This window comes from Pipistrellus hanaki (genome assembly GCF_964339955.1).
Source record: "Pipistrellus hanaki genome assembly, chromosome: 4".
NCBI classification, from domain to species: Eukaryota; Metazoa; Chordata; class Mammalia; order Chiroptera; family Vespertilionidae; genus Pipistrellus; species Pipistrellus hanaki.
In genome coordinates, this window is record NC_140506.1 from 47055992 (window position 1) to 47081178 (window position 25187).

At 31.2% G+C, this 25187-nt stretch overlaps 1 protein-coding gene and 1 long non-coding RNA gene across 5 annotated transcripts in view; one reads left to right on the top strand and one right to left on the bottom strand.

Moving 5' to 3' along the window:
• ARB2A (ARB2 cotranscriptional regulator A) overlaps positions 1-25187 on the bottom strand; it is a 337934-nt gene that overhangs the window by 237041 nt on the left and 75706 nt on the right. For all 4 annotated transcript variants that reach the window (XM_084882686.1, XM_084882684.1, XM_084882687.1 and 1 more), the window contains 2 exons: positions 24718-24783; positions 20756-20947 (listed from right to left, as the gene is read on the bottom strand). In XM_084882686.1, the coding sequence (XP_084738812.1) occupies positions 20756-20947; positions 24718-24783 (258 nt within the window). The remainder of the gene's footprint in view (positions 1-20755; positions 20948-24717; positions 24784-25187) is intronic.
• LOC311622019 overlaps positions 1-25187 on the top strand; it is a 1104806-nt gene that overhangs the window by 82175 nt on the left and 997444 nt on the right. The window lies entirely within an intron of this gene.

The window sequence follows — 25187 nt, forward strand, 5'->3', positions numbered from 1 at the left end:
TGTATGTAATTTCAAGTTTTCTAATTCTTATTGCAGTATAAAATTCTATTTTATAAATATAGTATATTTAGAGTTTATAACTGGAAGCTAAATCAACCATGGTTTTTTTAAAATGAATATTTAGTATTTACACAATAGAAACTGACAAACAGTATAAGTCATTTACTGTTCTGTTGATAGTGTAGATTTAATAAAGTGAGGTAAAGTGTTAACTGTAAGGATTAAACTTGAAAGTGTGTCTTATCTGTAGCTGTTACACTATGAATAGCATATAACATTAAAGAATTGCTCTTCCAGTATTTGCAAACTGTAATCTAAAGTGCTCACACATAAGTAGTCTCTTTTCACTTTGTCTTAATGCTAACACAATGAAAATTTCAACCATTTTTGTAAACACAGGATGGCTTAACTATAAGAGTTCAGTAAAAATCAACAAGAGCATTCTATGAGACTCAATTGGCTATATAGTATTTACTCTGAATATTGTACACTTCATTATCTGAAAATAAAACTACTGGGTCTCCAGGTACATGTATATTCCACTTTGATACTTCTAAAAAGTTTTCAAAGCCGTTAATTTACACTTCTGCCAGGATTGTGAATATTCCAGTGGATCCATGTCTTCTGTAAATTTTGCTTTCCAAAATATTATTACAAATGATGATGTTATTCTCTAACATTGTTTAGAGCTATAGTCCAATTTCAATTCCACTATTTAAATAAAAAAATTTTAAATTAAAAAAAAAAAAAGACAGGAGAGTGGGTTGATGGGAGAGGAGAAATGGTAGAGTCAATGAATTTCTGGTGTAGATGAGGTTAAAGAATTGTAATAATTAAATAGCAAGTATGCTGAACTGAGAGAAATTTGTTTTTTGAGAGGGTAATGTTTGAATTTGTGATTTTGAACTAATCTGTTTTTATAATAATAGGAAATTGAAGAAATCCATTATTACATGCTAATATATATGCATATCTTTTTTCATGGAATGTAACATAGTCATTAAATATGATGTGTAAAAATAATTACATGGAAAGATATTCATTCTATGTAAGTGATAAAGAGAAACTACAATAAAATATCATCTGAGAAATGCTTGGAGTAAAAATTGAAGGGATATATGCTAAAATGCTGACTGATTATCTCTATTATACTTGGTAAAATAGTATGTGTCATTCAATTTTTTACAGTTCCTAAAAATGATAAAATATATTAATTTAGTATTCAAAATAAGCCCCTTTCCCCTTTTTTATTTTGAATACACTTGACTGTAATTGAACCCAGGACCCTTCAGTCCACAGGCTGATGCTCTATCCACTGAGCCAAACCAGCCAGGGCAATTTTTGTGATTTTTTTAAAATGTATTTTTCCTTTTTATTGAAGTTATTTTGGTGTAACTAGTTAACAAGGGTTTAATCTCTAAAATTTACATGGAACTCATACAACTTAACAAAAGGAAGATAAACAATCCAATAAAAAAAATGGGCAAAGGACCTAAATAGACACTTTTTAAAAGAGGACATACATAAGGCCAAGAGACAAATGACAACATGCTTAAAGTCACCAATCATACGAGATATGCAAATAAAAGGACAATGAGGTACCATCCACCCATCAGAATGGCTATCATCAACAAATCAACTAATGACAAATGCTGGCGAGGATATGGAGAAAAAGGAAGGAACCCTTGTGCACTGCTGGTGGGAATGCAGAGTGGTGCAACCACTGTGGAAAACAGTATGGAGATTCCTCAAAAAATTAAAAATGGAATTCCCATTCAACCCAGTAATCCCACTTTTGGGAGTATATCCCAAGAAATCAGAAACACCAATCAGAAAGGACATATGCACCACTATGTTCAAAGCAGCACAATTTACCATAGCTAAGATTTGGAAACAGCCTAAGTACCCATCAGCAGATGAGTGGATTAGAAAACTGTGTTACATCTACACAATGGAACACTACGCTGCTATAAAAAAATAAACTTTTACTATTTGCAACAGCATGGATAGACCTGGAGAGCACTATGCTAAGTGAAATAAGCCAATCGGGGAAAGATAAATATCACATGATCTCACACATATGAGGGATATAATGAACAACATAAACTGATGAACAAAAATAGATCCAAAGAAAAAGAAACATTGAACAGACCAACCAACCTCAGAGAGAAGGCTGAGGGTGGAGGGGGATAAGAGATCCACCAAAGGACTTTTATGTATGCATATAAGCATAACCAATGGACACTGGGCAGTGGGGGCTTGTCCTGGGGGGCAGGAGTGCAGGGGGGATGTCAATCGGGGGAAAAGAAGACATATGCAATACTCTAAACAATAAAAAAATACACATTTATGCATTATAAAATAATATTTTTAATGAAATAATTGGTTGCCCAAAATCTCAGACTATACACATATGGACAGCAAAGAGTTCGTTTGCATTAACCTTTAACCCAGTGGTTCTCAAACCAGGGCGTTCCCACCCTCTGGGAACATTTGGCAATGTCTGGAAACATTTGGGTTCTATTAGAATGCTGCTCACCATCCTACAATGCACAGGGCAACGCACATAACAGAGACTTATCTGACCCAAAATGCCAACCAATAGTTCTAAAGCTGAGAAACCCTGCTCAAATCTAACCATTCCCTATTAAATACATATTGTTGTCTACAAGGGAAAAAAAAGCAAGTGAGACTAAATTGTTCTAGGTAAACATCATTAGTATGAATAATTCAATACACACATGTTCTATTTATTAGTTATGTCCAAGGAATGTACATAATACATAGAAAGCATCAATGTTATCTAAACAATTCATCAAAGATTACAATGTTTTATATCTCACAACAGACAGAAATGCATTTTACTATTATGTAATGGACCATGAAAATAGAATCTGAATTTAAAATTATTTACTGCCTATGGTTTCTTCCAGGATTTTCATGGCTTCACAACTTACATTTAAGTCTTTTATCTATTTTGAGTTTATTTTTGTGTATGGTGTAAGTTGGTGGTCTAGTTTCATTTAAACAATTTTTTAAGTTATAATAATATAATTTTTTTCCTAACAGTCCACTATATTTAGGTTAATATGGAAAAAAAGTGGAGAAAATGTCAGCTAACATACACATAGAAAAATCAATGGCTAACAGTTAAACTGAAAGGAAAACTAAAATTATTGTTCTAACAATATAAAGGCAAGTTAAAAACTCATTTTGTTCTTTTTCAAAACATTCAAGCATTCTGAATCCTTTTAATTGAAATATTCTCTTTAGTAATACTTCTAAGTGAATATTTCCTCTCTTAAGAAAAGAATGCTAGAAGATAAAAGATTATGAAAGCCAATGAAAAACTTGAAAAGTTTTATAAAATTTTTAATGAAATTAGCTTTACACTGCTTCTTGAAATTAAAAGTAAAGTGAGCTGTAAGTTCAGAGATAAGAATAACTCAATTAAAAAAATTGTGCTATATCACCAACAAATACATTTCATTCTCAGAAAACATCTGAATATAGAAATGTAATTAATAGTTATTTCTCAGTAGTAAGAACAGATTTATTAATGTTAATAAATTAATCTTATTTGGCAGTAATCAAAAAAGTATACTTGTTGAGTATGACCAGTGCTCAAGGGTCAAGTATAATCACTATTATTGCATGCTATGAAAGAAAGATGAAAATTTGGACCATAATTATATTCTTTATTTTAATCTCCTTCATAACCATAATTCTGTTTTCAACAGCTTCAAAAGAGGAATATAATTTTGAGAAGAGAAAAAAATTAAAATACCTAGTATTGATTGTTTTGGTTAAAACTATATAGAACAAATGGTTTTGTTTGTTTGCTCTTAATCCCAAAATGCCAATTCAGGAATAGTTTTAGCACTCAATTAATAAATGTAAAAATTATAAAGATTTAATATAAGGCACACTGAATTTAAATTGGTGGTAAAAGGTAAATTAATAGTTGTCCATACAATTGTGAATCCTTCTCTGCCTGTTAAGCTTTCCGTAACTTATTTTCATATGTAAGTAGTTCTTGAATTTATGATTTCAGAGTACTTTGTAGCTCCTGGTGTTGTATTTTACCACTTACAACTTTAGTATAAGATACTGGGTAAGCAGGCTCAGAAATTAAAATCAAGGTTGAGAATTTCTATAAAGCCTAGGCTAAAAATAAAGCCATTTAATTTTCAAAAATCAAGTCTCATTCTCTAAATAACTTATGACAGCAAATCTTGAATTATTTCATTCATATGTAGCCTTATGAAAATTATCAACAAACTGCTCCATTTTTCAATTTGTGTTTCTTTATACTGTTAGCACCTTAATGGAGTTCTCTGGAAAGAAAAGCACTTTTTATTTTATCTGAGTTACCTGCATTGCCAACAGATAAAATCAACAATACCTTCCAAAGAATCATATACTATAAGATAGTAAACTAAGAAATTACTTTTACTAATGCTAATATTACATAGACAATAAGATATTAAGCTAAGAAAGTCCCTTTACTAACACTAACAAATGGATAACTTTCCTACCAAAGCTTCTAGTATCTAGTGTCTTTGATAAATACATGTCAGGCAATAAACAAAGGTTGTGTTTTCTCTAATTTTTATAGCAATTCTTTTTGTTTTTATAACAGTATGCAAGAAAGATTTCCATACTTATTCACTTGGAGGCCTAAAAATATAAAATCTGACTTTTACATACTTGAAACTATCAATGCAACAAAGGCATCTGAGTATGCTGTTTTTATTCTACAAAAGAAGAAAAAGATGCCTAACTAGGCTAAAGGACTTTTTCTAAGGTAATGAGCAAGCTAGTAAGAGAAGTAGGACCTTAAGTCAAGGCTGAGTTACAATTTATTTCCAGACATAACTTTAGAAGAAGCAACAGGGGTATTTCAGAATGGATGACAAGAGTGAGCAAAAGACCTAAGTGCTGCTCTTCTTAAATAACTTTAAAAAATTCAAATGCAATGAGATATAGCAAATAGGTATTTCTTATCCAAGCAGGAATATTTGTGCCCCTTCTTACAAAAAGGTTATTTCCAGAAACCTGCTTCCTCACTTCCCACTTTACAGTTCACCAGCTTCTGTTCTTCCCAACCTTCTTTTTCTCGCCAGTCCACAGGGCTGACAATCCAAATATCTAGCTTATGCTTTTCTAATGTCTACATAGACAGGGGACCTTTATTTGACTTAATACTGTCTACTCCATACCAGCTCTTCCCATTCAAAGTCTCCTCCTCTAAGGCATTTATTATACATATCTAGACATGAGAGAGCCTATTTACCACCTGAAATTGTTGAATAGGACATACATGTTGAAAGAAAACCTGCTCACTGTGTTTAGGTGCCAGGTGCTTTGCTAGTTCTGCTTTTTCAATTAATAGCAACACTTCAGTATAGCAATCTCCTCTCTTCATTCCCCAAGCAACAAATGATCTCTTAATGAGTTTATTAATTCAAATAATTTAATATTGACAAGATCTCTGTAATAAATCTTTTGCAAAACAATATTTGTTTTTGTAATTAGAAAAGTTTAATATTAGAAGGAAATAGATTAAATATTTTTGAGAAATAAAACCAAAGTTTTTGTTTTGTTTTTATAAAGTGGGGCATACCTGTGTCAGAAGAAAATATTATTATAAAAATAGAAACAGTCAATTTAAAACCTAGGAAAACCAATTGAGACCATCTAGTAAATCCCCTTTGTTAAAGAAATAAGAAAATAACCTTTTATTAATATAATTATAGTAAGAGGACTCATGTAGTCTCGATCTTATGCTCTTCATTTCTCATCAAACTCTATGTTCAAGTTTTATTCAACCAATCCCTCAATCTGAAATACCTCTCCAATCTCCAACTGCCTCCTCATATTGAGGACTTTATGTAAATATCACTTCTGTTGGGAAGCATTTTCATAGAGATGACATTAAGAAATACCTTCAACGCTTACAGTTTGGGGGGTACATATCACACCATACTGAATTTGCCTGTCTCCCTCATTAAACCAGAATATCTTGAGGGCAAGCACTTTGTTTTCTTCATTATTTTACTTCCAAACTTAGAACAGTGCTTGGCCCTCAATAAATACTTGATAGATCTATAAATTAATTGGAAGATTGACAGATGGACAGAAGTGTTGATTTCATGGAGTTAAGAGGGTTGAAAAAAATTTTTTCCATTTATAATTGACTTAAAAAAAAATCACTGTCCGAAAGCTTATGTTTCTACTTTCTAGACACAGTTTATCTGTGGAGGATGATTTTAGAAGCCTTTCTACATTTTCAAGGCTAAAACCAACTTAATCCCTTGCCCTCTGGGTCCTTAGAATAGTTGATAATATGGAACCAGAAAAATCACTGCCAATGCAACTATATTGTTTCCCCGAAAATAAGACCTAGCGCATGGAAAGATAAGATATCCCCTGAAAATAAGACCTAGCACAACTTTGGGAGAAAAAATTAATATAAGACACTGTCTTATTTTCGGGGAAACAGGGTAGATGCAGAGAAGAGACCCAGTCATGCTGTTATAGAAATAGGATGCAGAGTGGCAGGATTTGTAAAGGAAAAGGAAGTAAACAAAAAACAAAACAATACACTAAGTAATTACCTTCTTACATCTCTACCTTCTTCACTATTAACATTCATTAAGTACTCATTATGTGACAGCTATTATAATAAGAACTTGTGTACATCATGTTCCTACTTAAGAACAGAGGAACTGAAATCACATACTATTTTAACAGATTTAACAAAAAGAATGGTGCCTGCCAATAAGCATCATATTCCTCTTTTGTTAATAAAAATTCATTTATCCCTCCATCCATAAAAAGTTTTAAAAATCAGCTTCATGCCTAGTGGTAAGTGCTTTACATATAGTTAGTCATTTTATCTTAAGGAAATCCTCTCAGCTTGTATTATTATTATTATAATTATTTTATGGATTAAAAAAGAAAAACAAGACTAAACAGTCCAAAACACTTGACAATATAATACAACTATTAAGTCACTAAAATCAGTGGCTAGAAATGCTTAAAAAAAGAATGTTTTAGGAAAACTAAAACTGGTGACTAGGAATATTTAAACCCAAAGCTTATATACTTTACTATACTGTACTGCTGGGCAATGGTGAAAAATGTATGATCCCTGCCCTCAGTGAGCTCACAGTTTAGTGGGAAACACAAGCACAATTAAAATATTTGACAAAATAAAATTACTATTAAAATTCAAGTTGCTACAAGGTGAAGTGTGGTTCATATAGGACCTAAACAAAATAAAAGAGTACTTCCTAAACTATACACACACACACACACACACACACACACACACACATATTGTATGTATGTATGTATGTGTGTGTGTATGTGTGTATATATATATATATATATATATATAATCTCCATTGCACAAAATTCATGCCCTCAGTGGGACAGGGGGTTCCCCAGCCTGGCCTGGCCCTCTCACGGTGCAGGAGCCCCACAATCAATCTCCCCAAAGAGGTAGGCACCAACCACCCATCTGGGGCTCCTTGACGGATTGCTCCAAAGAAGTAGGCTGGACCGGGAACCTGCCTCCAAGCCACAGAGCTTCTGGGACCCACCTCCATGGCTCCGTGCACACAGCCTGCTGGTGATAGATTGCCATGGCGTGAGGGCACTATGGAGTGACAGCAGGAGGGTGTGATGAACATTTGCATATTAGCTCTTTATTTTATAGGATAATTCCTTTTCAAAAGCAACCTTAAATCCCACTGCTATGGTAGTTATACAGATTTGAGCATCACAAAGAACACACACAATAAGTTAACACCATTCTCTCTCTTATAAAATTGTTTCTATAGTATGTTGCAGCAAAATGATTCGCTTGCAGAGTAAAATTAAAATTTCTAATTGGCATACTCTAACAGATAAAACTCCTCTCCAGCTAAATGAACTAATTCATTTAATTTAGTCATCATAAAATACAAACACTGCACTAGTTTTTAATTTTCAATGTTAACCTTTTTTATTTTACTGTACCAAAATAATAAAAGGAGGAATCTTAAGAAATTATTGGGTCACCCAGCCAGAGTGGTGCAGTTGATTGAGCATTGTCCTGTTCACCATAAGGTTGTCTGTCAGATTCCCAGTTATGGCACATGCCTGGATTGAGGATTTGGTCCTGGTCAGGGCACATCTGGAAAGCAACCAATTAATGTTTCTCTTTCTCTCCCCTCCCTCTCTCTAAAATCAATAAAAATATTTTTAAAAGAAATTATTGGGTCAGCATTCTTCACTGTTCATAGTATTAACCATCTCAAAATACATTTCCTTTTTAAAATTGACTCATGACTTTAAACTTGTTAATGCATTGTTGTAAATGCTTCCTACACAACTCAATTTCCCCCCCCCCTCTAAAGTGAACATTGCAAATTGCCTTGGATGGGTGATAATGAAAAAGCAACACCGTTTATTAATTTTGTATAAGTTATCTTCCACCCCTGAGATTCCTTGGAGGGGAAGAACATGTCTGAATTTCACCATACAGTGCCACAGGCAGAAAGTGAGAGAAACTAAACAAATACATCATGGAGGAAGAGAAAATGCCTGCAGCAGCAAATGACCTACTACATACCTCTCTATACTGGCTTTGATGTTCTAATTTGTTAATTTCTGGGGAAAAGATAATTACCAATTGTTTAAGTTTGTTCTAACAGAAGTAGCTAACATATTTAAATTTCTGATCACAAACAACACACAACGTTCAAAAGGGCAATACATTTTCAAACCATTACAATATAAGTAAATGTGCATGAGAAGTTCAACAAAAACACATTGTCTTACTATCAGAAAATGCAAACTAAGAACATTTTAAGAAAGTTTAAAATGATTCTAGGCCTGTATTTCTCTGGAAAAAAAAATGTTATCTTAAGTATTTTCAAGATCAATTCATAGAAAGATAATTTTATTCAAATATGCAGCTCATGGTATGAATAAGCAAGTAGTCATTTCCCAATAGAATTGACAAGTCTTTCAAATAATGGTTTTTTTTAAAAAAAAATCAACTCTACTGGGTTAGCAATTTGGAATTTTAACATACACAGATATTTGTGTGTTTGTGTATATAATACAAATGTTTCAAAACACACCCATTTTTAATAATGAAATAAATTGATCCTTAGTAATGTGAGTTACTATTTAACATCCTATGTTCAAACTGTTCTTTAACATAAATACATAGATGAACATAAGTTCATTATCTTAATTTTTAACTAAGTTTGCAATCTATATAAGTAACCATAAAAACAACAATTTAACAAAATTGCTTTAAACAGGCATAAAGATAACAACTTAATAAAATTATTTTAAAAGCTTCAGCCACACTATTAAATATCAACAAACTGTAAAAAATTATTTAAAAAGCAATGGTCTTCTTTATCAAAAGACAAGACAAGGTTGAATTGCTCCCTTATATTTTCTCTAAAGTTTTAAGTAAGTTTTCTTTGGAGATACACTTGTATTATTTATCACTATCACTGTGTTACTGTAGAAACAAAAGGTCAAAAAAGAGCTTCTTACAAATTTAATTTTCTCCACTGATGTTAAGAGAATATTTTATTCTGTAGTACTTATTTAAAAATAATAAATTATAAAATAACTTATTTTCATTCAGAATTTAAATTATAGCATACATTTTCATTTAATTTAAACTCTAGGTAAAACATAACAGTTTGCTATACTGACTCTTATTTAATAGATTTCCTTCTGTATGGTATTCCTAATCTAAATGGCTTAAATTTTATGATCTCTTTAAATGAAATATGAATGCCTCTAAAACAATATCAGTTTTTTTAATTGTTTAATGTATATCTAACACAATACTACTGTGTGCTTTTTACTAACACAATAGTATTTGTCCTTTTTGTATTTTATTAATACTAATTTTTATTATTAACACTTCAAGCTTCATGAGACATACTTATGCCTGTACTGTATCCATTTCATAAACAAGATACCTTCTCCTTTTCAATAAGGATTATGAACACAAAGCAGCAATATAGCTATTAAGATTGCTGACATCTGAATACACACATGACAGTACAGGAATACTGATTTAACTTACATTTGAAGTAAACTAATAAAAGTTTAAAGTTTATTTTAAGACATAAAAGAACACAATTCTAAATATACAAAGTATGTCAAGGTGCTCCACCTAATTCTTAAAACACTTCACTACAAAATTTCAATAGTGATTTGTTTTATGTTCAGGAAAAAAAATTAAAATACAGGCCAGCTACTACCTAGAATTACTGTTGGAATTCAGTTTTAATTTAAGAACATTATATTGCAAATTTTAAAAAGGTAATTAATAGATGTCTTTTTCAGGTTAAATCTTTAATTCATAATTAGGTATTAGTTAGAATCTCTAAAAATATCAATTAGAAATAGGCAATTTATCTAGAAATTAATATTTTAAAATGCCTTTTACTTAAATCATGTAAACAGTTGAATAAAATCATCACCAAATAACATCAGAAACATGAAATGCTACCAAACAATGCTCCTGGAAACTAATAATTATTTACCCTTAAAATGCACTCAACATTATTTTCTTAAAAAAAAAAAATCTTATCTTAATGATTATCTAAGTATCACACATTTACTCTGTTTGATGACTTAAACTAATCTGCAAGCTACACTTCCATAAAAAATTACTTATCGTTCCTAATTTACTGTCTCAATGATTTCAAGTAAAAGTTTATACTATTTCCTATAAGTAAAGGAGAGCACTCTTTCCATTTTTTTTTTTCTCCTCAAATTAAAGTAACTCAGGGGATAAACCAACAAATACTGGAAGTTATTATTTTTTTTAAATTATGTTCAATATAAACAAAAGTGTGAAGACTAAAAAACTAAAGAAATTAAAAGTATAGTGAAAAATGCAAAGCTGACTATCTTTAATCTTTTCTTGTTAAACCGAGGCTACTCAAGAACTGTCAACTAATTATTCCATTTTATTGATGACATTTTCCTCTAGGGAAGTTATTTTAAAAGTTTAATACTAGAGCAAGTCATGGCTTCTCCAATCTTTGAAAGTGTCCAGAGCATTGATTATAACTGCAGGAGGTGTTACCTTCTACCCAGAGAATCTCACCCTGCACAATCTTACACACTCTCTCACTCCCAAAACAGCTTTGAATCTACAATTGAAACTGCTTCAGCTGATATTAAAGGAAGGACCACAGAAAAGGAATCAGCAGTTAAAACGAAATAAAAAGGGGGGAAATACAGTTCATGGATATAATAGCACAAAGCTCAAGAGTAAAGCAGATTTGAAAAACACATCAGAGTGATTCCAAAAAGAACATGACAGAAATTAAACAAGATCTTTATGTTTGCCTTCTATGCATTTGAATTCATCTCAACCTCCATTAAAATTCTGATCATACACAAACCCCAAGGCTTTTGAGATACTTTCAAAACCCATACTCTCTCTTTCTAAGTCTCCAGAGTCACTTTTTAGGTAGGAAAAAAAAGTAGAAAAAGAAAAGGAAAAAAAAAAGAATTCAAATATGCATCTAATAAGACTAAATTATAATTAAATTATAATTATAACCAATATTTTCACAGGTAAAAATGGTGCCCAACTGTTTTAAAATTCAGTATTTTTTCTCTTGCACTTAGTGAAAAGGCCTCTGTCTATAAGTTATTTGACATTAGGTGTAAACATAGGTACAGGAATAAATATTAAACATAAGAGGCCTGTAATATTTTCCCTGGGATGACATCAGGATATCCAGGTGCTCTATGCTATTATAGCTTCCTCTCCACTTGACTATAGAAAATATATGCTTAATTAGTTTATTAGTTCAGTATTAGAGAACAATCTAGATGAAAAGAGCTATCACAGAATGGCTTAATCACATGTATCTCAGAAACAGTGACTAGAATTCCAGAAAGTAATTGGATTTTCAAAACTGAACGCAGTCCCTGTCCCCCCACCAATTCAGTCATGACAGGGCCAGAAGGTAATGATATATCTGCCATTGATGCAACCAGCAGACCTGTCTTCTGTCAAGAGTTGAAATCATAAAGGAATAAGCTGTCGTTAACAACCTCTCTCCAAACACTAGAGCTGTCATTTCCTTGTTTTCTTTTGCTGGCATGGGGGCTGGTGTGGCCTCATATTCCTTGTCAGTTTAGTAATGTGCTAAGCTTTTAACCTTTTCTGGAATTCTTGACTTGAACAATCTTTGATAAAGTCTATAATGTAGCAACTTATATTTTCTTTGATTAATTTGGTTTCTTTCAAAGTTTACTTTTATTATTATAAAAGATTTTTTTCCCTGGAAAATTTCAAAGTTTCCTTTAAAAATTTAGAATTAGTGCTGTTGGTTTCAACCTATAGTTTAGTAGTCCATATTTCAAACAGAAATAAAATTAGCATTTATTTTTAAAAAGTCTGAAATGTAAATTTTAGTAATCTAAAATCTGCCAGTCTTTAATGGGAAAAAGCAATAATTATTTAAAGAAGTTGTTTGCAATTTTATAATAAAACATTAAATTCTTGTAGAAATGGTTAACTGAATAATATTACTGTAATATATTTCAGAAATATTTCCTTAAAATGTTTGTTTTTCCCCCAAGAAAAATGATTTTAAATATGATGTTACATGCAATAAACACCAATTATTCAAGAAAAATGATCTTACATATAATATTACATGCAATAAATATAATATTTTAAGACTAAAAGGATTTTAAATATAATATTACCAAAATAGTATATCACAAAAGTTGTAGGAAATATTAAAAGTCCATAAATAACAGGATTACTTCTATTATATTCTAGAATATTTCCCCCCCTGACTCTATTTTTGTTCATCAGTTTATGTTGTTCATAAATGAGTGAGATCGTATGACATTCATCCTTCTCCGGCTTGCTTATTTTGCTTAGCATGATGCTTTTAAAGTCTGTTTTGTCAGATATGAGTATTGCTACTCCAGCTTTTTTTTTCTTTTCCATTTGCATGGTAAAATTTTTCCCATCCCTTCATTTTTATCCTGTGTATATCTTTTGTTTTGAGGCGTGTCTCTTGTAGACAGCATATAGTTGGGTCATGTTTTTGTATCTATTCAGCTACCTTATACCTTTTGATTAGAGCATTTAACTCATTTACATTTAGAGTTATTATTGACAGGTACTTATTTATAGCCATTTTAATTCTGTATGGCTAGGTTTCTCTCTCTGTTCTTCTCAGCAATCCCTTACAGCAATAGCTTTAGCATTTCTTGTAATGCTGGCTTGGTAGTGATGAACTCCTTTAGCCTTTTTTTTTTGTCTGGGAAGCTCTTTATTTGACTGTCTATTTTGAATGATAGCTTTGCTATCATTCAATGATAGCCTTGCTGGATATAGTAATCTTGGTCTCAGATCGTTGCTTTCCATCACCTTGACTATTGAGTACTTCATGTCATTCCCTTCTGGCCTATAGAGCACAAGGTGGGTGGCTCCACAGGGAATTTTTGTGCTTTGGGCCTTTCAGTTGCCACTCCCTGGCAGATAGCACCCCACTGCTTTACACAGCTAGATGTTATGTGGGTACCCTCCTCAGTTTGGTGCTCTCTGCTGGGGTGCCCAGCTTCAGGATTAGATTCCAGAATTCTCAGTGGCACTACCCCCCCAACTGAGATATCTTTCCGGGACTTCAGTTGCTGTCTGTGGTTCCTGGCCATCGCGTTTGCACCTCCGCCCCTCCTACCAGTCTCTATTCGGTCTCTAACTTCAGTCTTTCAGTCTTTGGATATCAGGGTGCTCTCCTGTGAGTTTTCCATTGATTATTCAGGAAGTTTTTCCATATTTCAGTTGTAATTCCAGCTTGTTCCTAGGAGCATGTCCATGCAGATCCGCCTACTCTGCACCATTTTTAATCTTAAAATGTTTTAAATTAAAATTATAAATGTAATAACTGCTCAAAGTAAAAAAGGAACAAAAGAATTGAATATAAAAAATTGAAAATGAAAAGTAAAAAAAAAAAAATCTCATGGTTTCTTGCATAAATTTCCAAGAACAACAATATATATATCCATGTGATTTTATGTGTATGCAAGTGTAAGTATAATTTTTAACAAATGATCTCATTCTTGTGTTTTAATCTAATAACACTTAGATATCATTCCTTATGAATGAACACACTTAATAAACTTCAATTTATCCTTCTTAATAACCAGTCTTCCACAATGTATATATACTATAATTTAATCAAATAGGCCCCTCTTGGTGGGTACTAAGGTGGTTAGAAGTATTTGTGGTATTACAAACTACTGTGATAAGGATCCTTATACATATAAATGTGTATATATTATAACAGCTGATATAGCTCAATTTTGAAAATGAAATGTGTTTAATAAACACTGCCTTTATCATTAGTCAAAGTGTGTGTATACTTTTTTGGGGACATCCTATACTTTGTGGCTACTCTAGAGTAAATTCTTTCAAATGGAATTTAGGGTCAAAGGTATGTATATTAAATTTTATAACAAAATATAAACAAATATAACAAAACTGCCATCTAAAAAGATTACTTCAATTTACATTCCCACAAATATCTAAACTTAGTTTATCATAAAATGTAATACCAATTTATATGCCAGTTTTATATGTTGAAAAATGGCACCTTGTTTTAATAAGCATGTCTTTAATTCCACAAATACTTTGAATGACTATAAAAAGCATAAAATCATATAAATCAATTTAACAAAAGTGTATTTAAAAGCTCTGAAGAAATTTTCATGTTCTTGAGGCTTCTGAAACCCTAAAAATACATTTCCTGGCAAATTATATGTTGCTTGCACTACATAAATGTTAAATAATTTCCTATAAGCTACTATATGGCATTGCTATTGTTAAAAATAAAAGCTATGCTCTAAATTATTACTATCTACAAACCATGGAAAATCCACTAGAAAGAATCTTTCACATTTCCTGCTCAACTACTTTGTCAACTACTTATGTTGAAATAGCAAGAGCTTGCAGTATTTAGTTGGAAGACCTGGAATTCAAGGTTAATAGTTACAAAAATGTTAACCAAAAATTTTTTACTCTAATTATTTAAAACAACAACTATGCCCTCTTTTTAGATACTCATCTATAATGGTTCCATGTACATTTAAAGAAAAAAATTCCTAGTATTGGAATCAATCAGTTATATAAATGGGTCCACCAAAAAAAGGAGAGAAAACCCAAAATGAATTAAGAGGAATCAAAAAGTCAACAGCCAGAATAAAAAAGTTAAAGCTACAGCTTATTAAAAGGGAAGCAAGTGATTTAAAAACTGAAAAGCTCTAAATCAACTTTTGAAGTATGTGATTCATATCAAAGTTAAGCAACACTTAACATATTCTTTAATTAGTCTCCTTACAATCATAATGATATCTAAAACAAAATCCCAGAATATTCTAGTGTAATGAATACTGCTACATAAGGATGTTTTTGGGGGTCTACATAGCATGTGCTATATAGAAAATTCGTGTTATTTATTTTAAAAATATATGAGTTGTAATGTGACTGTCATTGGAACAACTATTTAAAAAACATGTACTTAAAATGTTATACTTTAGATTACCACTGTTCCTTCCACAAATCATAGTAAAATATTAGTCTAAAAAAGTAGGAGTGATACTAATCTAATAAAAATGCTATACTTTAGTCTACACTATTCCTTCCACGGTTTACAGTAAAATTGTTTAAAAACTTGGAGTTGCTCTAGCTGGTTTGGTTTAGTGGATAGAGCATCAGCCTGTGGAGGGAGAGTCCCGGTTCAATTCCTGTCAAAGATACATGCCTGGATTGCAGGCTCGATCCCAAAAGGGAGTGTGCAAGAGGTAGCTGATCAATGATTCTCTCTCATCATTGATGTTTCTATCCCTTTCTCCTCTCCCTTCCTCTTTGAAACCAATAAAAATATATTTTTAAAAAACTTGGAGTGATATTGACTCATCAGGACAAAATAAATGGAATGGAAAGGGAGAGACTAGAGGATACAGATGCCAATAAAATTTTGAAAGACTAAGCTGATGGAACAGGCTTTGTATTACAGCAGAAATTCAAACTTAAGTGCATTGGAGGGGAATAATGTTGAGAAGCATGCCAACACACTCACAGATTTTCAGAAAAACTCACAAACTGGGGTGCCAGTTATCTTGGTAAGAAGAGATAGCCTTGAGTAACAGAGGCACTAGTTGTAACTTCACATAAGGTAGATAACACCAATCCAACAAAATAAATCCACAAACCCCAAAACAAAAAAACAAAAAACATGTGACCCAGCTCTGTAAGAGATGAGGTTTTTCCTTCAGAGAAACATATTCAGAACATGAAAGGGGAAGAAAGCGACACAAAGCTCCATCAGGTGTACTATGTAGAAGTCTACAAAGTAAATAAAGAGCTCCATATCCCAATATGATAGAACTTTAAAAATTCTATAAAATAATTTTTAAAAAGTAGGTAACATCCCAGAAATTAGAGCCAAAACAGATGGAAGAGAAAGTATATACAATTAGATAAGACAGATAAGAAAATTAGAAACTACATCCAGAACTCCCAAACCGTATGCTAAAGAAAGATTTAAATTATCAAGAAACATCACAAATTTCTTTCTTAGAATTAAGGATCACGAGATAGAAAGTAATCATCACCAAGTGTCTAACACAATGAGTCAAAAAAAACAAAAACAAACCCATACTGATGCATAGGACATTTCTTAAAAGCAATATGAAGAAAGAAAAGAAGACTCTATAGAGAAGAACAAAAAGATTCAAGATCAGAATGGTACTAGACTTTTCAATTAAACCACTCAAAACTAAAAGACAATGAAAAAAAGCCTTCAAATTCTGAATGAAAATGATTTTTGAAGTGGTGAAGAAATAAAATAAAGGTATTTTAGAAATACAAGTTTTAAAATTTTATCTTATATTCACTTTTATGACTCCAACAAAATGAGAGCATATATCCAAAAGCAAGGGTTAATTAGATCCAGGAAACAGAAGGTCAAACATAAGAAAAAATCGAAGGGGTTTCCCATGATGAAAGAGAAAGGAAGGCAGGTTTAGAAAGTGACCAGTCAAGACTGGATCAAAAGTCCTCAGAATTCCAAAAGAGAGTCTCTAGAAGAAAGTGAAACTGGAAGATTATCTGAAAAATTTGACGATGTAAAAAATTACCTACTAATCAAGAGCTGAATTAGTAATTATTACAAAGAAAATAATTATAAAAAACCTATGAAATGAATTCCATAAAAAAATACAGCAAAAATGAAAAGCAATCATAGTACCTACGTGGCTCAGCCATAAGAAATATTAAAGTAGTAGAATATTATAAAGTATGATTGCTGATTTAATTCAGAAACTGTTTATCCATAACAGAAAATGAATGATATATCGAGACAGTGCTATAATTCTAAATGTGAAATAGCAAATATTAATATAAGTAAAACTAAAAGTATTAAGTGTGATTATATCTAGGGAACAGAATAGGTGGAGAAAAATATTAGGAAATGATAATCATTATGTTGGCTTTTACTTGACTTTTAAGATTTTATGCATGCAGAAAGGAAAAAATAAGTAAAACAAAAAAGAGGAAAAAAGAATATATGCATACATCCTTTGATGTTCTGCAGTTTATTTTAATAAAATGTAAGTGGTTTTTAAAATTTTTTATTGAATTTTTTGGGATGACATAGGTTAATAAAATTATATAGATTTCAAGAGTACAATTCTATTATACATCTTCTGTATATTGTATTATATCTCAAGCTAAGTCTCTTTCCATCAACATTTATTCTACCTTTACCCCTCACCCCTTTCGATCCGGTAATCACCATACTGTTGTGTGTATCTATGATTTTTTTTATTTTATTTGCTTAATCCCATCACCTTTTCTACTCAGCCCCACAAATCCCCATTCCTTCAGACAGCTGTTAGTTGGTTCTCTATATCTATGAGTCTGTTTCTATTTTGTCTGTTTATTTTGTTCATGAGTTTCCACATGTAAGTGAAATCATATGGTGTTTGTCATTCTTTGACTGGTTTGTCACTTAGCATAATACTGTCCAGATCCATCCATCCTATTGCAAAAGATTTTCTTCTTTTTTATGGTCACATAGTATTCCGTTGTGAAATTTACCACAGTTTTTTTAGTTACTCATCTACTGATGGACATTTGGGCTGTTTCCAGATCTTGGCTATTGTAAATAATGCTGCTATGGCCATAGGAGTGCATACATTCTTTTGCATTGGTATCTCGAAATTCTTAGGATATATTTCTAGAAGTGGGATTATTGGGTCAAAAAGGCAGTTCTGTGTTCTTAATTTTCTGAGGAAACTCCACACTGTTTTTCCACTATGGCTGTACCAATCTGCATCCCTACCAGCAGTTTACTAGGGTTCCTTTTTCTCCATACTTGTCCACCTGCACTGACCCCCCAACCCCCTACAACCACAGAGCAGCATTGAAGAACTACCAGAGAAACATTATGAAAAGGTAAAACCCAAATAATAATTTTATCTTGACTAAAAAGAAATACTATTTTAAAATATTCAGTATGTAGAAAATTACAATAAAGTTCATATTCAGTTACTATAAAAGAATAAAGTATATAAATTAAAATTTTCAAAGTATACAACATAATGAATATAGTAAATACTAAAAAAGTATTTAGAAATCAGCTGCTTTTTATTTTATTTTTTTCAAGGAATCATGAGTTGCTATGATTGAGAAAAGCAAAAAAAAAAAAAAAAAAAAAAGGTCAGGGTAATGAAATGCTATCCCCAAAACAATATTCCTACTATAATAACTATTCTCATGTCACTAACAAACTTGCTCCCCCTCCTGTTTGGGATATTAACAGATAGTCAATTCAAAGATGTTTGGTATGAATTCCCACTAACACCTTTCACCTCAAAAAACTTTATGCAACAATAAAAACAAATCAAGAATGGGAAAGGCTTAATTGATATAGTAGCAGGAACAATATAATTACATATTTCACTTAGCTCTCAAACATGCAAACATCTGATTTTCTTTACTAAATTAAACCTTCAAATATTCTTTGAATTATGGTCACTTTTCATGTACTAATATAATGTTAAAATACATCAACAGGGTTTGTTCTAACCACAAACTACTTTGTCAGAAATATCATTTATTATTCATATCCTGAAGTATGAAACAGTTTAAATAATATTTCATGTGAGTTACTCCAATATAAAACTCGATATTTTTAGTTAGTTCAATTCTACTAAAACCACACCACTGAAGTTTGCAACCAATCAAAAGTAGGAATGCCTTTATATTCTTTGCATATTCATAAAGACTGAAAAAAAAATATACAATTCATCTAAGAAATTCTACCTATAGCATTTAAAAGCCTCAAAATCTATTAATCAAAATATTATTTAAGAGTTGGGTTGGGCCTTAAAAATACAGTAGACCCTTGAACAACATGTGCTTGAACTGCACAGATCCACTTATATGTGAATTTTTTTCAATAAATATGTATAGTAGTGAATGAAGTACTTTCTCTTCCTATAACTTTCCTAATAGTATTTTCTTTTCTGTAGCTTAGTTTATTGTCAAAATTCAGTATATAAATCATATAATATACAAAATATGTGTTAAGAAACTGTTTATATTATAGGTAAGGTTTAGGTAAGGTTTTGGTCCACAGTAGACTATTAATAGTTCAAGTTTTGAGTGATTCAAATGTTATATACAGATTTTCGACTACACACAGGGCAGGCATGGGGCAACAGTGGCCCTAATGCTCAGATTGTTCCAGGGTCAACTGTATTAACATTTCAGAATTAACAAACTAGAAAACATATTATCTTTGACCTTTGTAATTAATAATCAGTGTATCAAAGAATTCCTTCCCAATTGTAATTACAAAAATAAATTTTATATTTTTACATTATACAAGATGCCACTTTACTTTTTTTCTTAAACAAAACTCAACTTATATGTAAAAGAAATCCATACTTTACAAAATTTGGCTATTCAACAGAGCCCAAGAATAAGTCAGTAAAACAAAAGTAGCCTAACAGTTAGATATTGAATACTAGGCCAGAAAAAAAAAACCAATTTCACTATTATAGAAAAGAAAAACTTAAACACGATTTTAAAAAAGCAATTTCTAAAAGGTTTAAATTTAAAAAAGTAATTCAGTAAATACTGCAATTTACCCTTTTGTATGTACGTTATATGCTAAAGGCATTTTATATGTGCCTCTAAAGAATATTTTTCAAAGAAATAACTTTAAAAACACTGAGTTATTCCATCTCTTCTTTAAAAGAATAAAAGATTAATTTAAAGTAGCATATTTCCTTTAGTTTCTAACATCATTAAACTATCAATAGGTAGGACAAGATTTAAAAAGCAGTCATATTTTTTTCATAAGTATTTCAATCTTATTGATAAGTAGTTGTTAGTTTAAGTGATATTTCAAATAACAATAAACAAAAAATTAAGAATAAAAAATATTCATTCAAGGACATTATCTAAATTTTTATACATTTAAGATATTGTTTTTATTCTAACTGCAAAATAATGCAGAATAATTTTTCATTATAAATAAATAATAACAATTTAAGGATAAAAGTATGTATAGGAGATATGTTAGAAGAACATGTTAAAATAAATTATAAATATAATAAAGCAAAGCTATAAAATGACCCCCCTCCGAAAAAATGTAAAAGAAAGTACACTTACATCCATAGCTCTCTTAATAAATGGTATCTGTGTGCCACTGTCCAGATCTTCATTTATAATAAGCCTTCTAGCCCACTGACCTGCCCTGACAACACCACTACCATGAATTAAAACCATCAGTTTCTGTGGATTTGTCAAAGCATCCTCACTCATAAAGATAAAACTCTTTGGTTCACTCTCAGAGGCATCTACCTGTAATTAAAAAAAGTTAAATAATAAATATATGTTTTCTGATCAGGCATAAATAGAAATAAAAAAACAAACAAATAATGCTTACTAGAAATTATAAAATGGTTATTATAGGATTATAGGAGTAAAAAAGTTTAAAATAAAATTAAAATATTCATTAGAGAGTAATAATTACATATACAATAGATGAGTAAAAAAAGACATGATAGTATAAAAATATGAAAAAAAGAATATTGGAAATATATGTATCCTACATTATTGTTGTACACGAATCCATGCACAAGTGGGATCCTTTGGCCTGGCCTATGGAAAAGGGCCAAACTGACTCTCCAACATTCCCCAAGGGGTCCCAGATTGCAAGAGGGTGCAGGCCAGCCTCAAGGACCCCACTGGTGCAGAATCAGGGCCAGGGAGGGACTATGAGAGGGCTCCAGGATGTGTCCAGCCCATCTAACTCAGTCCTAAATCAGCCAGACCCCAGCAACAAGCTAACCTATTGGTCAGAGTGTCTGTCATAGTGGTCAGTGCATGTCATAGTGAACAGTTGAGTGGCCTTAGCATATCAGTAGCATATCAGGCTTTGATTTGTTGAACAGATGATTGGACGACCAGACACTTAGCATATTAGGCTTTTATTATATAGGGTATTAAATGTCATTATATATAAGAATAACTGATTTTGTCTAGATTCTAGGCAAAATGTTTTTAAAATATTCTCTCAATCACAATACTATTAAGGTGGTACTATTATTATACTCATTTATAGATGAAGAAATTGAGATTAAGAGAATTTAAATAACTTGCCTAAGGTCACAGAGCTATTAAGTCTATAATTCTATAATAGAATACTGCACCTAAAATAGAAACAGAAAGACCCAGTTGAAGGATACACCTATTGGAAAATCATATATTACGTACAAATACCACTAAACTTTTAAAAGGTGGAGAGGAAACTATTACTAAAAATTCAAAAATCTACTTTTCAATGTAAATAGACTTTAAAATTTCATTCAGAGTATGAATATAAGGTTATATAATAATTATTTAATAAGGGAATATTATTTGTATATTCTGATAACCTTATTTTATGTACCAGCTATTTATGGATGAAAAGTAAACACTTTTATTCATTTTGATTATACTTAATATTTAGGTTTAAACTAGATGATAGACGATTTAGATTTGAAAGACTAAATGAAGGGATGACGCCCCAGTCATTAACTATATACTCCATGGCAGGCAGTGAGTGACATTCCACATCAGTATGGTAAGTAATTAGGAATGGAAGCCTCTATGCAGCCTGGTCAGAGACAGAAACTACAGTCTTGACGGCAGGTAGTACACACCCTTGAATAGAGAGGGTCAATCCACCCGCTAAGTAATTCAATAGTTCTTTACTCCATCAATGGTATACATCCATGCAGTTATCAAAATAGGAAATAAACAAAAACTCTAGATACCAAAAATACCCTGGATTCCAAATATTCCCAGTCACTATTCCTGGGAGGAGAAAAATAACAAAATTCCTCTACTTCTAAAACAATCAGATTGATATAACAGAGGCTTAGAAACTCATGTAAACAGAGCACAAAAGGCAATTATTTCATCAAGAAAAGGATGGTCACAGAGATTAAGAAAAAATTCCACCTTTTTCATTTAAGTAAAGCCTTCCTAACCACCCCTTTTAACTAATATCCCAAGAATTCTCTAGTTCCGTTCTCTCTTTTATTTTCCTCCATAGCACATGCCACAATCTAATAAATTGTATGCTTTACTTTATATATTTGTTCGCATAACTGTTTATTAGCCTTCTGCTTCCTCCACTAGAATGTAATTTAGAAAGGCACAAACTTTCCTGTTTGTATCTAGCTACGTTTCCAATGCGTAACAGAGAGACAGCATATTGTAGGCACTCTGTAAATAAAGGAATGAATAAACTTTTGGAATAAGTAATCTTATCAAGCATCACCAGTGACTTTCTTTAAATAAAAGGTATTTAACAATGCATCCTATAACTGATTATAACTTGCCTGGTTCAGAAAATATATATTAAATATTAAATTAGTACATAATTATAAAGAGTTTTAAAAGAGCTACACTTGCTAAGAAATAAAATTATGTAACTATATCTTTATTAGTAGTAACTAAATATGCAGAGAGAGCTATGAAATATAACAATCACTTTCACTTCAATTCCATGAGATGTCTTGAGTAAACAAATTATAGTGACAGCAGGTATGATCGAAGCCACAGAGAAAAGGAAGAGGATGAGAGAAGGTAGAAAACCTAACCTAGGTAATTCCAATTTACTTAAAACCATTATAAAAACAGAGAAATGACTAAGTTAAAGTGGCGCAAAACAAAACAAAAACAAAACAGAAAAATGGTGATAAGAAAAAATAAAATAAATAAAAAGCAAAGTTGTCAGTGTGTAATAAAAAAGAGGCCATGGAGGTTTCTAGCCATGCATTTACCAAAGGGTTCCTCTAAACCTCTAAACATGTACAAATAAAAATGCCTCTGAAAGTCAGGGAAGCCTTAAGGAGCCCGGAATGCTGTGGAAATGGACATCTGTGTGTCTTAGCTCTGGACTTGTCAGTCTGGGCCAAACACTTTGCTTGTTTGTTGTTTGCTTGTTGTTGTTTTCTTCTATTCGGACTAAATCCCATTACCAAGAAATTCAGTCAATTTTTTAAGGAATGAAATCTTAGTAATTTAAATTCTACATTAATCACTTTAAAACTGGAAAAGTACTTTTTTTCAGAAGATAAAAATGTGTGTTTTTTTTTCATTATAACGATTATAATTTAATATAATATAAATTAAGGTATCATGAATAAGCCATGTTACTTCAACATCTTGAAATTTTAACTTTAAAAGTATGAGAACATTAGAAAATTCAAGGTAAGGAAACTGAATTAAAATGGTACTAAATATTAAGGAGAAAGGGTAGTATTTGAGCTGGTTATTGGCTAGTATATCGGTTTAACACAGAACTCTGACTTTGCAGTTGGTAACTATAACTTACTTGTATAAAGTTAATGATAATTTCTATTAGTAAAATTTCTATGTAATGAGTAACATATTTTTTTCTTCATTAACTAAAGTTTAGAAATGGCTGTCCCAGGTTCCATTTATCTTCAAACAATAGTAATTCATTAAGCTGAGCTGTCAAGGTCATTCCAGTGTACCACCTCACTTAAAATAAATAATAATAAATTCTATCAGTAAATGGGAAATGTGGAGAAGGGTGATCCTTCTAATTAGATTATCATTTTCAAAAAAGGATGGAAATCAGTCTTATTTTTTTAAGGTGGGGTATTAGTGTTTTTTACCTACTTATATTTTATTATCTTTTTCAATTACAGTTTACATTCAACATTATTCTGCATTAGTTTCAGCACACAGCCTAGTGGCCAATCATACACCTTACCAAGTGCTCCCCTCTGTGAATTCAAGTACCACCAGGCACCACACACAATTATTACAATATCACTGGCTATATTCCACATTTGTACCTAATATACCGTGTCTATTTTGTAGAATACCTCATCTCATTGTGCACAATAGTTCTGAAGATTTTTACTTTTTAGGAACTACTGTACATAATGAGATAAGAAATACTGACAGGAATTCAATATCATCTTTATCAATATCAAAATACTAGGACCTTAATATTTAAACTTATTACAGTTAACTTAAAACAAAAATTTTCTTCTGAATTGAAAATTATTTTATTTAGAAGTATAAAGATTTTAAAAAATTGGACTTACTGGTATAGATATTTTTTTCAAATTACAGTCCTTTTCCAGAAGCTCATATACATACTTTGTGATGATCTAGGTAGGAAAGAAATAACACATTAATATGCAATGTTGTTCATTATCAAATTCATATAAATTATTATCACTTATTTTTCTGAGTATCTATTTTGGAATGTTCTTATACTAAATTAAGAGACTCTTTACTGATTACTTGTAATAGTTTACTTCCTGTTTATGTGTGAATAACTACTAGTATGAACCTTAATACTATGGATTAGGACCAGTTAATATAAACTCAGAAATAAAGATTTCCTATTTTTTAAAGGAATACTCTGTGAGCATATATATATATATATATATATATATATATATACACACACATATATACACACATATATACACACATATATACATATATACACACATATATATATTAGTTATTTCTAGAATCTGTTGCCCCTATAATTTACTTACAGATA